The following is a 16466-nucleotide window of genomic DNA, read 5'->3' on the forward strand; positions in this document are numbered from 1 at the left end:
GTCTAAATTTGCTGCATTTTTTCCTTCTAGGTCTGGCTAATGCATTATATGACCATGTGGAAGTCAAGGCTGAACTTGGAAACAGATTGCTGTAGCAGATTTAATCGACCACACCGCTGTCTTCACAGAAATATTTGTCATTGTCGCTTAATAATATAAAGATGCCTATTTTTAGGTGACTATTGGGTACACGATTAAACGTCAGCCATAGAGTATGTGCTAGAAAGTGTAATGTGAAACCTTGCTCTGTTTCATTCTAGTTATGTTGGCACAGTGTGACTTTCATTTACGCAACTAAAAGTTACAATAGGAGTGAAACCCGGCTGGCGTAATGTCAGTTAGTTTTCAAACTCAAATCATGCTTTTTCAAGTTTTTCAGCAGTGTGTGATCCCTCTCTTTGGGAGTTGCCTTTTTCTGCAGCAAAACAAGTTACTCTGCTTCAGCTGTTTTTACCAGAGTAAATCTCATTTATAAAACGCTCTGAATGACAAAACCTTTGGAGAAAAAAACAAAACAAAATGCTGACCTTTAAGGTCGTTCAATGAGTGAATAAAAAAGGAAGGCATTTCTGCTTGCTTAGCAGACAGAGGACACGCAGATAAAAAAAAAAAACATAGATAACAATATAAAAATGTAGATTTGTCAGGTGCTCGGGTCAGATCTTTTTGTTTTACTTTCTCTGAATTGGTTAAGGAAGTCCTCTCATACTACAGCAGAGCGACAGTGGAGTTGTCATGCTTCCTCGCCCCTCACATCCATGAATTGTCTGCTTTGGATTTTATCTGTTGACAGAGTGCAGAGAGGCGAGGGTTGATTGACTCTTGACTCTATCAAGAGTCAAAAAACTGCAAAAATGTATCTTTCAGTGTGAGTCAACAACTATCTGTCTGCAAACCTACTTAAACAACCAATGTTTTGTAAGATGCAATCTATGTTAATCCTACTAAATATTTTTTAACCGTAAACTGTATAAAACTAAAACCTTAAAATTAACATGCAGGCAGCAATGTTGCTCAATGCAGTAATTATTGATGTAATATTAGAATTGACAATAACCCAACCCACCCTTCAAGTTTCATCCTGGTGTGCATTTAAGAAAAGAAAAAAAAATTATATAAATTACATATAGTATAACCTTCATAATTCTACTTTTGTATTTTTTCATGCAGGATCCTCCATATTTTATATTTACCATACACCAAACAACTCCAACATAAAAACTATTGACGCTGACAGTATGGATAGTGTTGTGCAATGTCTTGCTCTTTCCCAGCTAATGAAACGTTATTGCTGACCAGACCTGCCCTTTTCAGCCTCCTCCCTAGCAGAACAATGCAGCCACACTGAAAAAAAGAAGCTTCTCACGAGCTGGGCAAAGAGGTTAGATGCGAAGGCCAAGCTCCCCAGATCTGAGCTACTGCTATGTGCACCAGAACAAGCCCGATGCACTAAGCTCATATTTGCAAACTGAAGCATCTGCTGCCACCTCCCAGTATCTGGACACTACTACCCACAGGACACTACTATAGAGAACCAGTGTCCACGTTCCAACAGGTGAGACGTGTCTTTAGTCTTGGTTTTAGCATTGTGGCTAATCAGTGTTTGGTGTTTACATGGTTAGTCCCAGTTTGCTTAGCAACAAAAATTTCCCTGTGCTCCAAAAAGCAATGTACCCGTTAACACAAAGTGATTCAAGATAAGCACAAGAGGGAAGTCACTGAAATAGATTCAATAGAATTTTATGAAAATAAATTAACAAAAACATTTGGTGGGTGGAAGAGGGAGGCCAAGTGAACACATGGTACAGCTTTTATAGGCTGGAAAGGAGTTCAATCTCTGACATCCACCCACCACTACAACAAATCAAAAAGTTGTTTCTTCATTACAACTCAAAAACCACACTGCCTGCAGTTGGAAAACAAACCACAGTCTGTTTTGCCAAAGATCCAGCAACCAAAACAAACTGGAGTTAATACATGAGCACTAAACTGAAGTAACATACCCAAAGGTTTCTCTAAAACAAGCCTCACTAGCCAACCGAAAAGAAAACCAATGGAAAATCTTGCATAAAAATCTAAAACACGGACTATGGGACTTACAGTAACTGAAGTTCTTGAGCCCCATTTTCGGTCAGAACTACAGGCCAACCAAACACTGGCAACCTTCTGGAAATGCTCTCTACACAGTAGGGTTGCCAGAAAAAGAAAAGATACTCATACAGACCATCGGATTAGATACTCATTTGCAACAGTATCAATACCAGTTGTGCTGTGTTCACCTCCTTTGGCTGAAAATCAAATTATTGTGAAACGTTTTTAGTGGCCTTTAATGGTCTTAAAATGTGTTCAGGATTTGCAAACTGACGATGATTTACTTCATAAATAATGACACACTGCTATTCCATATATAAACTGCCTTTATACTTTAAAAGTATCACTATTGGGAAGAGCAATACTTCTCCTGTATTTATTTGGTATCAATTTGCAGCATTGCACAGCTCTACTTCACACAGCACTACTTCAGATAGGCAAGTGCAAAGCCCCTCCCCCCACTAGCAGCCAAACACAGGAACAGTAGCACAACAACACTAGCCAAGCATCTTAAAGAACACCTGGGCTTTATAAAGAATTTCAAGAGGCTAATAAGGGTTCTTTTTCAACATTGAGCATTAAGCATTTATCATAAACATTAACATGGCCAGTGCACATTAAAAATAGCCATTAAACTGGCAGTTTTAGCCACATTAGCTGTCTGTTAAGCTATCATAAACATAGCAGCTAGATAACAATAATAAAACCATATGTGGAAGCTGTTAATTTAACAGGATAATGTAATTATTTATGTCTAAAAAATGTTATGAAACACCAGCATTATGGACAAGTCTTGGGGGTTCAGGCCCATCATAAAAAACATAACTAACTTATGTTAAATTAAGTTAGAAGAAAAGGTCAAAAACCCACAATGCTTATTAGTTACTGCAGCCCGAGCAAGAAATAATTATTGAGATATTCCACAATCAATTGTTTGTGGCAGAGAGGAAGCATTTAGGACAATAACAACTCAGCTACGAAGTGGTAGATAAAGCAAAGTGACAGAGCAGCAGAGACTGCTGAGGTGCACGTTGATTAAAAGTCACCAGCCCTCTTCTAACTCAGTAACTTCTAAGGCTCAAACGTCCTCTGGCATTAACATCAGCTCAAAAACTGTGTGCTGGGGGCTTCATGGTGAAGCCACTCCTGTAGGTGTAATGTGAAGATACTCTAATCCATATGGTGTAGTTTTAAAGCATGAACTTTCTTAAAAATTGCTTTCCTCTTTTTGTCTTTGTAAAGCAGATTGAACTGCTTTTGTATGAAAGGTGCTACATAAATCAAAGATATGCAATCAAAGATATTTTAGTATTTTTATAACTGTGGCTACATTTCTAGGAGCATACTATCTGCTTATGGTTGTAATTATGTGTCACTTGTTTATTCTCAACTTTGTGTAGCCTGTAAATGTGGCCCAATGTGTAGGTCAATTACTTGCTGGATTAACTCATATAATACTCTTAAGTGTAGATTTAACAGGTCTTGCATTGCATTTTAATTTATAATCCCTGCTTTCTGGACATGCAAGTGCAATTGCACATAGATGACAGCACGGATGCACTCTTTTTTATTTTTGTTTGTATTTTTTATTTTATTTTATTTTTTCCAGAATAGTAAAGTGACTTGACCCAAATGCCCAACCCATCAAAGTTGTTTGCCTGTCAAGTTCAAATACTCTGGTGCCAACACTGGTGTTATGTTCCTCTTGAACTCCCAGACTGAATCTGAGAAAGAAACCTACCTTTCAACTCCATTTGCTCAGCAACACAATATGGTCCCAATTTGCTGGAAGCATAGAAAGTAAATAGGGCTGTAGTGGTATACATTTGCACATAGCAGTGTTATTCTGTTCTTTTTTCTTTTTTTTTAAAATATGCACATCTTAATTTACACATTTTTCCTCCTGTGATATTGAACATAGCATTAAGTACTGAGTATTTCCTGGAGATTGGTATCACTTTTGAAATTCTAGTATCATGACGGCCCTACTCTAGAGACAATGCCATACAGTACTTTGAAATGAAAAACATCTTGTTTGGTCTCCTATATATCAGCCACTTCAGCCTACAAAGAGTAGCTCATAAGCTATAATCATTCAAAAAACCATACCAAAGAAAATTGGAACTTATACTGCATTCTTCCAACATCAACCATAACTAAGTCAATAAGGATGAAAGTATCCACCCCCAGCCCCGAACCATTCTGGGAACTGGCCCAATTTTTCTTTTTTTAAACCCTTGACTTAAAATCTATAGATCGCTCCACAGAGGTCCTGTTTTGTCCCTTTGTACTTGTGCCTTGGAAATGCATGCTGGATCTTCTCCAGTAAGTCAAAACAGCAAACCTTCAATTTGATTTTAATGTTCGGAAAGCAGATTAAATTTGAGTGAGGAAAATATAACAAGTTGGCTGGTGGTGAGTGAAGCCTGTCTGGCCTGCTGTGTTTTAATACACCACAGCTTAGATCATTACAGAAGAGAGCTGACAATGTCACCATGGGGTGTGAATTCACAATTGGCAAACTTGAACCAAACTGGTCTTAAGACAGTCAATGAACCTTTATTGGATAGCTCAAGTTATCCTCAAGTTATCTTAGTTTTAATATTTTTTAATAAAAATTTACTACTTGCCTGTTGAGGCTTTGATAGACGTGTCTGCCGAGACTGGATGTCTACAAGTGAGTGAGTCAACTGCTTTCACAGGGTTTTGTGTTTTTATTGTAATACATGTACTGATTTTCCAGAATTTTGCCTCAGGCATATGCTCTCCGTACAATAATAATTATTAAACACTAAAACTGAAACTAATATGATTTAGACTCAACATTTTTAAACAATAAAAATTAAACTGAAACAAGAAAATCCACTCTGGAAACTAACTGAAACTAATCTGAAAAGCTGAAAGTCAAAACTCTGGCTAGGACCACCTCCAAGACAGTGGGGCAGGCGTCTCTTAATGTAAATGGTTTCTTTCCAATGCTGAATGAATTGTATAAAATGATAGTACATTTCTCAGACTGATAGCAGGAAGAATGTGACATTAGATGTAAGAATGTGAGAAAAGCGTAAAATCTTTCCGTGTCAATGAATTTCTTACCACTGTTTTTTTCTTCTCGCTTTCTTCTTCGTTTTCCCTTCAAAATAGAGCTCATAAAAGCATTTATGTGAATGTGCTTCTCCCTTGGGTTAGGTTCGGGCTTGGAAAAATGTGACGTTATTTTCAAAAGGAGTTTTGGATTCCTCAAGCAGCGTGAAACATCACCTGCTTCCGACAACCTCTGCCACAAATCATCGTCAGAAATTCTCCTTGAGTGCTCAGAACATCTTGTTTTTCTTTGCTCGGTTTGCTCGGTTGGGTCCACTCACTCACAGCCTGTATTTCCCGAGGAAAAACTATGATCACTTTTCAACTCGCTTCAAGCATTTCAACAAGAACAGATGTTAGTATGCACCTCAAGCTCGCAGAATTTTCTTTGCCCGTTTAGTTTTAATATTTACATGTAATGCTTTAGTCAGATATGTTAAAATACAAAAAAAAGGAAATTGTTAACAACCGTCAATTGATCTGTAGTCCCCAAAACATTGGTCTTCAGACTCAGGAATGTGTATCTTGTCCCACATAGTGAGGTGGGAGGTCTTTAAAAGGGCTGTCCATCAGCTGAAACAGTCTCAGTTTGAACTCACACTGTAGAGGGGAAACACATCAAGCAGTGCTTTGAAGAACAGCGCCACATGACGAAGTGTCAAATTTACTTAATAACAGATTCCTTTCGGTGGAGTGGAGGTAAATTTTTGAAAAGGATCTCTTTGCTTCAATGTGTCTGACAGAGGAGTCTGGTGTTTTCCATTGTCAAACACGTACCAGATGACCATCCTTGTGTCCACGCTGATTCAGAGCAAAGCTAAGGTAGGTGAGAACATTTCTCTAATCAGAATTTTTTTTAAAACACCGCTAGTACGCTGAGCGCAAAGCTTGCGTTAGTCTCCATATGAAGTTATCTGCTTGATCATGCAGTTTGCTGACCTACATAGAGATATCTTGGACACCATGGAGAAAATGAATCATGTGATAGATGACATTTACATCATGTGCTCCTGCATTTGCCAAGTACCAGTCCCATTAATAGTTTTATTTAATAACATTAATTTTATCATTAAGTATTTATGCTGGTTACTATTATTAGTATGGCATGTTAGTCTTTAACGTACTATCCCACTTTACTATAAAAGTAACTCTGTTACTATTATTCAGCATGTTGCTTTAAATTTACATCAAAGCATCAAACTTTGATGGCATGGAACTTATTTTTCCTCCTGGTCCTGGCAATAATTCTCTCGTGCCATGTGCACGGATTAAGTGCTTTGTAGTCCAGAAAACCAAGTAAGAGTTAAACTCAACAGCTTAAAATTGTATTAGGAACAGAAAACCAAATATAAAAAGATTATTTCTTGTCTCTGTGGCTTTCAAAGAATTGTCTTTTGTGCCTTAATTCATCTCAGAAGTTGACTGGAGACAAATAAATCTTGTTTTATTGTTTCATTCACTTCCCTCTATCTTGACTATTTATTGCAAAAGCTGCATCAAACTTTAGGAGCCAAATGAGTCAAAGAGGTACCTATGAAATGCCTTTCTGTGTAAACATTTAGCTTTTAGTGTGAAGAACATGTGCTTATCACCATGTTTTAATCCTTAGTGGAAGCATTAATTCCATCTGGAGCCCATTTGACTGTTACTGTTGCCAAAAGGTGCTTGGTAGCAGACATACATCAGCTACAGTCAGATCCTGTGCACATTGTCCTCCCTGCTTAGGCTTCCATGGTAGAGGGCAGTATTTGACCAAAAATTGAAGTTATCCACTCCCACGCCACAGTCCTCTGAGACCACACTTACTTAAACATCAGTCACTAGTAGTGTTGCAGCAAGGAATCACTATGCATTCCTCTCAAACTCAATCTGAAACCTGATATTTTATCTGAGCTGAGATCCAGATGACGGAGTAGAGCTGTTAAACACAAACACTGTGTTTTCTGGAAATAAAGTATTGCTGTTACGTTTCGAGTGTAGATATTTTGGATGGAAAGAATTACTACTGTTAAATTTTTATAGCTCAATTAGGTGGAAATTCAACTTAGGTTTGCTTTGAACTTATTCTTTTCTTGGAAATAATTTTAGATTAGCACAACTTGGGAGGGGTCACTGAATTGGACTGCTACAGGGTGAGGAGTACATGCATGTTGAAATGTTAAGGAAAGGCTGCCCAGAATGTTGTTGTGGTTTAGTTGTTTTTTCGAGTGTATTATTCAGTTTAGTTTTTTTTTCACACTGTCTACAAGGACTGTCTGCTTCAGTGGGATTTTTTTAGTCTACTGAGAGTAATTCTAATGGATTTTTGTGGTTCTCATGAATACACTATGCGGTTGTGTTAGTTGCAGGTAAAGTGTCTGTGTATGATAATGTTCCTGAGCTTCCCTCTGACTATGGCTGAGGTCCCTGGCCCATGCAGACACTCCATCACTAGGGAACACCTGCTGACAGTTAGGCAACTGGTAGGTGTTGAAACAACATTAAAGCAATCACCCTGCACGGCCCAGGCTGAGATGTTGCAATTGTTGTTTCCGCAGATGGATAACCAGTTAAGAAGTGGGTGTTCAATAAACTACACATTCATAGAACGGAGGAGTTTGGTGGGTAATATAACCTTATGCAACTGTTTTTCCCCAAACACCTTTGATTTAGGTTTTCCATTAACTGGTTTATGCTTTTCGTGTTTATTACCTTGTGTTCTGATTTCCAACAGAGCAAATGTTGCTTTGTAAAAGCTGCATTACCCTGGATCCTGGAGCTCCTTACGACCCACTTCAAATACATTCGGGGTTCAGTTAATGATGGCTATGTTCAGTCCCTGAGGGCGCTCATCCTCAACATCTATTCTCAGAAATGTGTGCCTTGGATTAATGAAGAGATTGAGGTCAGCGTGAGTTTCCGAATGCTGAACTTGCAGCCTGTTTCTTTCATAATGTCATATGAAGTTGACGAATCATATGAATAGTGTGAGCAGATGAATCTGCAGTACCTTAAAGACATATGAAATGCTTGTTTCTTGGAATCTGCTTTAGGATAAACCAGAGAGTTTTGAAGTGCTCTACAGAGGGTCTCCTTCAGATGCATTACAGAAGGTCTCAGAAGTCTTAACGGTTTACTGGGAGCTGGTGACGACGAGCGATGCACCGGTTGACTGGAGGTGCCAGCATGAATACACAGAAACCTTTGGCTCTACCACAGAGTTATACACAGAGTTATACACAGAGTCAATCACACAACATTTTACAGGTGAGAATCTCAATTTTTTGGGGTCGTTCTGTGATGAAACACTCAGATGTCTGCGGCCACTGCAGAGATCACAGATCATGTGTCCTTTCCTACAGACAGTTATGATAGAGATTCTGTGCAGGCCTCTCAGAGAGAACCAGTCAGTGACCTGTACAAGCTGGGTTTCATCATCGCATCTATCTGTGGAGGACTGCTGTTCATTCTTACTCTCTACTGTCTCATCGCACACAAGGTATCAGAGCTTCTGTTTTTGTTTTAATTTACAAAATCACATGTGCCCTTGTAAAGTTTAGCCAGGCATTCCAGTCATATTGCAAATGAGTAGGCTTTGGCAGACAGCTCTGCTCTCTGGGGCACTCCTTTTTTGCAGAAGCACCGGCCCTCTCTCACTAATAAATACCGTGTAGGCTGGCATCTACTTTGCAGCAGCACATGCACAAAAATATGCAAATGCAAAAGCATTGCATTTATGGATTTGAGGGTATTTAGTGCAATCACCTATTGCTTGAGAAGCTAAATGATTTAGAGTACACTGATTTTTAGCTGACTGAGACTTACAGTCTATACTGACTTTATTTACTGACTCTAAATCATGACTTTAACATAATGCTGGTTTTAACCTTCACTCATTCCTCCAAAATCCAGCAAATGCATTTTGGTAAATGCTGAATAGCTTATTAAAATCTCTCTCACACACACACAAAGTTTAATAAGAAATCCAATAAAGCAAAGCAATGAAATGGCACGGTAAGAACACTGAAAACAATAATATGCTAATAAGACCTCTAACAGAACAGCGTTGAAGTCAAAAGAGATAAAATACTTTACAGTGAAGGTTTATTGTCACTTGGGTTACAAAAGCACAATAGTGTGAAATACATAGGCTTGTTTTCCCTAAGACTCAACATATTTTTGTGCATTTGGCCCAGAACTATAAATGTTTGCCCACCCATGCTCTATAGCTTTCTTGCAGTCGGCGTGTGTTTTGTTTTTACATTCATTCTGTGGGGAAATCAAACGTGGTCACATAGCACTCTGCTTCTTACAGGCAGCAGCAGCTGTCAAGAATGTATATTTAAGGGAAAACCGGGAATGGTTTAGCTCTTGAGGAGAGTCTAAAACTGGAATGATAGTTGACAAAGATGTTTTTGCTTAGCGTCATGTGTCATGTTAGACAGACTCAATTTTATTAATCCTTGCAGAGAATTTTACAGTCACATTAGACCTCCACAGAGATAGGATAAAGGCAAACAAATGGTATTAATTTAAGTAGCTCTTTCAAGTCCATATGTAATTCTTATCAGTACAATAATTGCTTTATTACTAAGAAGCTGATTTATCCAAGATCATTCAATCACATTGATAAATCCAACATCAGATTTGATGTTTTATGTCTGATATTAAATCCAACATCAGACAGACACTAAAGGTTTCTAGGCAGTGACACTGACCAGTAATTGCTAAACAAATAAGGAATGTGTACCAGAAATTACATTGAATGCTGCAGCTAATTCATTTAAAAAGAAATAAAAAAGATAAATAGATGAAAAGAGACCAGACAGCATGAGAAAGCATGTGGAACTGACTTCTGACTTCTCTTCCAGGAATTAATGATTTTGCATGCTTGTTTAGCTAATTACATGTGGTGACATGAGTACAGGGATTAGGGATCTTGCATGGCTGGTGGTGAGTGCAGAAACATTGACAACTGGTAACCTCAGTAAAGTGCTGGATGTGTTGGACAATTGTGGAACACTATTTTTAGCCGACTAACCGCATTTTGGAGCTTGGACCTTGTTCGGCTTCTTTTTTCTTTTTTGAACCTCTTTCATACATGGATGCAAGGGCTTTTTTCACCTTGAATTGTAGATTAGTGAATATAAATTGCCATGCCACATTTTAAAGATGCTTATACTGTTTGTAGTGTAGGCTGTTTAATTACAGTATGCATCTGTTCTATAATGTTTTACGGGGGGAAAAACTGTCAAGGCAAATAAAGTGAAAATAAAGTCAGATGTTCAAGCATTTTATAGGCTGTCATAGCTTGCTGAGCCACATGGCTTAAACTATAGCTTTGTTGTAAACAGTAATATAACCATGCTCTGTCCACTTTTTAGTATGGTAGTTCTGATGTAAAGCTTAACTTGATTCAAACCTGCAACTGCATAAATAAAGATCCAAACAGGAGATAAACATACAGCTGTTTTTAGCAACCAAAGCTAAACAAACTGTCTTTCAAAAAGTCCTCTAATCGTGAAACAAACAGTCTTCCTCAAGTTGATCAAAATCCAATGAAAATATGTTTGACTTTAAAAGATCATTTTGGCTACGCTTCTGGTAAATATGATTTGTGACCTACCTTGGGCCACCACTCACCACTTGAGAACTAAGATCTACTGTAGCTTTGCTTTGTCTACAGGGATGAGACAGACAGTAACATAAACATTACATTCCCAAAGCTTTAAGCCTGATAGATCGCTGTAAAAAGACTATAAGTCAGCTGAGGAGCATGGAGGCTGCAGTGGCATTTTTTAATTTATAGCAGTAAGACTGGATCTGAAATAATGGAATAATGGAAGTTTGGAAGGTGGAAAAGTTATTGAATCACACATAGAAGCTTTGTGTAGCATTTGTATACTCAAATTCTTCTGCACAGTATCGTTCAACTTTATCACTTTAATGTAAAATATGTGAAAATACAGCTGTTATATCATTATGTGTATACAATCCTGTCAATTATCAGATTATTCGCAATGCTGCATTATTGTTTGGGAGTCTCCTGTGGCCAATTTGCATAGAAAGTAACTTGGCGCAATAATTGAAACCCCATCCTTTTTTGTAATAACATTTGCTGATAAATAGCTGTTTTTATATAAGATACTTCGATAATATGAGCTGGAAGTATACATCTGTTTTCCAGCAATGTGGTGCTGGTACCCTAACAAGGATTTGTTTTAAACACTTTCATGTCATGAAAGTTTAAAAGCTAATGATAAAAGTATAGAGGGTGTCTCTCTCCCAGTGTTTGTGCTGTTTGCACAGGAGTGGAGACTGACAGGTTACAGCTCTGTCTTCCATTATACTTTTGGGAACCTCAAGTAAGACTGCACTCTGAGAACAATGTGCTCTCTTAGGATAATAGGGTACAAGAAGTTTTTAAGATGTGATGGCGCATGATCAAAGATTTAAATAGGATTTCTGGATTTAAAAAGGGGTGACAAGAGGGTTCCTGATTTGAACTCTTAATCAGCTGTGGCCTTTGTGGCTTTTCCATGTTCTCTTTGTACCTTTGTTTGGGCTTCATCGATAGTTTGGTTTCCACCCACATTGCAATAACTGGTACCTAATAAAGATAAGTTAATATTAGGGAAAAATATCAGCTAGTTTTAAGTAAGAATTTTGGATTAGCTGAAGGCTTTTCAGAGAACTTTGAGGACATTTGATTGATGATTAAAACAACCCATCCTATAAGTAAAATGTGAAGTTTTCAGCTCTATTACTTGGTTTTCTCTAACACAGGATTTTCTTCATTTTTATATGATATAAATGAAAGAAGTGGTTTATTTAATGTGTCTGTTTAGACACTTTTTTAATCTGGTCTGGCTTCGCTGATTAACCTAACTGGGTATTATTGGCAGCAATTGATATGAATGCAGTGTTTTGTAATAGTATTGCCTAACCCACATAGCAAAATTGCTATGGCCCAGATCTGGCCCACACAATGTGCTTACACATAGCCCACATCCCGCAAAGAATGACGGCCCTTTGGTGGCCCAGATCTGGTTTGCCAGAGGTGGCCCACACATGGGCCAGCGCAAGGCCAGTTGCAGACACACTGCTGGCCCAGAACAGTTTCAGCTCTGGCCCCAGATGTCAGCCTAATGTGTACCTTAATCAAACCATGTAATAACAACATGTACCAGAACATAATAGTGCAAAAGTAACATGACGAAACTCTGTTCAGACAGTGAATGGATTGATTCTTATATAGCGTTTTTGTACTTTCCCAGATTACTCAAAGTGTTCTATACAACATGCCACATTCACACACCCTTTCTGTAAACTGAGAGCTTCCGAACTACATTCACATTCTTGACATGCAGAGTGGAGGAGCTAGGGATTGAACCACTAACCTTCCAATCACTAGGTGACTTGCGCTACCTCCTGAGCTACAGCCACCCAGTGGCAAAGATGAGTAAACCCTCACTAGGTTTTGGATAAAGTGTACACTCACAAACCTGCATTTGAAACGTTGGGGGCACAGAGACATACTTTTCTTTCTTATTCTCATTTAAAATGTCTAGCTTTTAATAAATAATTATCTGAATCTTACACCCAAAGTTTTAATCTGATGTAAAATGTATAGAAGTCCATTACTGTATATAGTAACTGTTAAGTCTAATATACCCTAGTAAGCTATAGTACTTTTTCCTTTGGGAAGATACCATCTGTGCAGTCTGCAGTTCTGTTGAAGAAAGATGTTGAATCCATTTAATTATTCTTGAAAAATAATTTATTTCTGTGCATTTTTTTTCACCCTGCATCAAATTAAAGTTGATTACGTCGATTAAGCATCATGAGGTGGAGGGTGGGGGGTGGTTCCCTATTTTTTTTTGCTGGGAGTTTGCAACCTTATGAGTTAGGTTGCTTAATATTTCTGCTAAGTACTCTTTAAAATACCAGAATAGGAAGGATGGAGTAAGTTTAAGTTTATTAGATTGATCAGTGTTGCTGAACTATGAAATATTTTGGGTGCAGTGTATTTTTTACATACAGGTATAACAGAATAGCTTTAGTGTTGTTGTTTATTTAAACTTGAGTATGAACTTATACAAAATGCAGCAAGATATTAAAAAAAACAGTTTTATTGATTAAAAAACACACTATATCGGATTCATATCGGTATCGGCAGATATCCAAATTTATGATATCGGTATCGGACATCAAAAAGTGGTATCGTGCCATCTCTAGTAAAAATGTGGTGCTGCCTTTTGTGGTAACCACTTATGAAAAAGAGAGCAGCCAATAGTAGCTTCTTAATCAATGGTGTTGGGTCTAAGGGGACTGAAGGAAATATTTGATATACATAGAAGAGTAGCAATCTATAACAAATAAAGTTCAGTGGTTTCTAAAGCTACTGTATGTAATGATACATATGCAACATCTGTGGGAGGGCTTTGAGTAACTTTATTTGTAAAGAAATTCATGAAAACATTATTTCTCAAAGTTTAAGGAGGTTTATGCCGAATTATGCTAGCAACACCACAAAAAATGGGCACCAGCACAATCAGTGACACTAAAAGTAAAGAAGTTCAGTTGTAGCCACAAAAAAAGTTCGATGAATTCGTAAAGGAAAGTTCAAAGACAGGTGCTTCAGTGCTTCCTTACTTGCCTTGTTTTTTTGCATTGGAGCTTCTGGGCTATCCTTTACAAAAGGAAAGGGCATAAAAGCTGCTGCAACTCAAAGCATTTGGGGCACCAAATGACACCTATACTAGCTGTCATTTGGTCGAGTTAGACCCTGGACAGGTTAACCAGTCCAGGACAGAAAAGCAGATCCACCAAGAATTACCTATTAACCTAGTAAGTCTTTGGACTGTGGGAAAAAGCTGGAGTACCTAATAAGGCACAAAGAGAGCATGCACACAGAATAGAGTAGTGCCAACCACTGCACCATGGAGCCACTTATAATACCAAGGTTTAGAAAGGGAAGCATGAAATGTGGTATTTAACATTTAGGGAGCAAAATAACATTTTGGCTGTTTTCTTTTTGCTTTGAACAAATATTTGTTGTGTCTGTTGACAAGTGGGAGGCTGAACTTCTAATGTTCTTCTAATTACCAAACTTGACTGTCACAGTGGATCACAATGAAATGTCTAAAAATATTCCCAGGACAGTCATCTTGGAATGTGCTCCATAACTGGAGCAGAACTTCTGACCATACTTAGAAGGATGGAAGTGAGAGCTTATCTTCGCAGCTGTTTTGCATATTGACAGGAATCTTGGTGCGTTTCATTACTTGGGGTTATTAGTCAAAAACATATCTTTTTCTGTTAGTCTTTACAGCCATCCTTCCAACAAGACCAGTTCAAGCAGTGGAACTGATTTTATCTCTTATCACCACTTGACATTGTAGTTCCCAGAAAAAGCTCTGAACCCTTTGGAATTAGAAGAATTTCTGTTGACTACACACAAAAATGTGGTCTGATATTACTCCATGTTAAAGGTAAACTAATAATGAACAAACAGTTGTACTTTTCATGTCTTTATTGAACATAATGAGCAATCACGCACAGTGAAGACTAAAAATAATCTGCATGCTACAAACTGTTGAGCTTCAGTAACTTATAGAAACTTCCTTTCTCCGTCAGATGGTGCTTGTAGTGGTTTAAAAGACTTAAGGCAACAATGAATACATTTTTTTTCCACTTCTCCTATAAAATAGCAGTTTAAATGTTCCCACATGCAATTGTTCCCTCAATGACTGCAATGCCCTGAGGGAGCAAAGCAGCCCAAAACGGTGCATCCACAATGTGAGACATGGTGGAAGCTTTGTTGTGTACTATAGGGCCTTTATGCCTCAAAAAATAGCATTGTGTATTTTTGACAGAAGTCCTATATATACATAAGACATTTTGTCTTATTGTGAATTGATGAACATCCAGCTTTTCAGACACACTTCTGTAGCCTTACTTAGTGCATCTTCATAACATTTCTTCTAAAGTTCTGTGAAAGTTGCTATAATTGAGGCATAATTCACATTGCAATCTTTCTTGAAAAGAGTAGTTTACCATGAACAAGACTTTGCATGCCTCAAACAACCCACGCATCTCATCTTCTTGAAGAAGTTTTTGAATAAGTCACGTTTTACAAGCTGGCAATGTGAGTGATTATGCAGTGTTTTCAATAAAGACAAGTCCAACTGTTTGTATTATTTGTTCAGATGTGTTGATGTGTCTAAAATGTGCTTTTTTTCCCCAATACAGAAAACTCACAGCCCTTATGGATCAAGATTACAAACAAACACAAGGTGAGAATATACGGATTAATTAAGCAAAAACACCGACTTTGCTGTTTTTACTGAAATGACGTTAAAGGATGCCTCTGTGATCTTATTAAAGCACAGACCTGCCGGACATAGAAATTGAGGGACAGTAATGTGAGTAACCTACTGGCCTATAAAGCATTGCTAACAGTTAAGCATCTGGATCTGTTTAAATGCGTTAAACAAATGCATTATGTGCAGCAGTATAACTGCACATACGTCTTTACATTTTTGTGTATTTTCAGTATCGTTCTCTCTCTCCAGGCAGTCACTGCAGCAGCAGACAGAGCACTTGTGAACCTGAGTTTTTGTGTCAGTATATGTGTAATGTATCATGCACACCTTTTGGATAAAAAGCTTTGCTTTATCTGAGACCAAAGATGGAACTTATTGTTAATAATGTGGTATGTATATTATGTTTATGCATATTCTATTGCAGATAACTTTTTGATTTCACTAAAAAAAAGTGTTTTTTACAGTAGTTATGAATGTTGAAATTATGTGTCTCTATTTGCTACAAGTTAACATCATGTTTTTAATGTTATTTGCCAAACATTTCCAAGAGTTATTTATTTTCGTCACTTTATTCAATCACTGTATTGGTAATAAAAGTTAACCATCGATAACCAGCTGAAAATTTATTTAGCTCTCCAGCTGTCCAGTTCATATCTGAACACAATACATTCACATCTACAGAGCGGGTCATGTTCTCATTAAAGGATTTATAGCCACTTCATAGTGTCCACTGTTGTACATTTTGTGTTGGACATTTTATTTCTCTTGCACAAAGTTTATCAATCTACAAAGTCTTTACATACTTGTTCTTTTGTTAAAAGAATTCGATTTTTTTATGTGATTGTTTTTTTTAATTATTTCAAAATTGTACAAACAGTTTCAATATGACTTCTGTACAATAATGTGTTGTTGGTTATGAGAATAGTTAGGAAATTATTACAATAGATGCATATCACTGCTGCAGCTTCAAAGGAAATGTGTTTT

At 37.5% G+C, this 16466-nt stretch overlaps 1 protein-coding gene across 4 annotated transcripts; it reads left to right on the forward strand.

Moving 5' to 3' along the window:
* The first annotated feature begins 5775 nt into the window (after window positions 1-5775).
* Window positions 5776-16201, forward strand: csf1b (colony stimulating factor 1b (macrophage)). 4 transcript variants are annotated; one of them, XM_005448745.3, is made up of 9 exons: window positions 5776-5997; window positions 7518-7637; window positions 7713-7775; window positions 7889-8059; window positions 8208-8421; window positions 8517-8653; window positions 15409-15452; window positions 15544-15581; window positions 15732-16201. In XM_005448745.3, exons 1-8 carry the CDS (start codon window positions 5956-5958, stop codon window positions 15578-15580), a joined length of 828 nt encoding a protein of 275 aa, XP_005448802.1. In that variant the 5' UTR covers window positions 5776-5955; the 3' UTR covers window position 15581; window positions 15732-16201. The 4 variants fall into 4 exon arrangements, with proteins under 4 accessions (XP_005448802.1, XP_019204794.1, XP_005448804.1 ...); XM_019349249.2 differs by having other exon boundaries at window positions 15736-16201; XM_005448747.3 differs by having other exon boundaries at window positions 15549-15581.
* The last annotated feature ends 265 nt before the right edge of the window (window positions 16202-16466 follow it).

The sequence above is a fragment of the Oreochromis niloticus genome, linkage group LG20, assembly GCF_001858045.2.
Source record: "Oreochromis niloticus isolate F11D_XX linkage group LG20, O_niloticus_UMD_NMBU, whole genome shotgun sequence".
NCBI lineage: Eukaryota > Metazoa > Chordata > Actinopteri > Cichliformes > Cichlidae > Oreochromis > Oreochromis niloticus.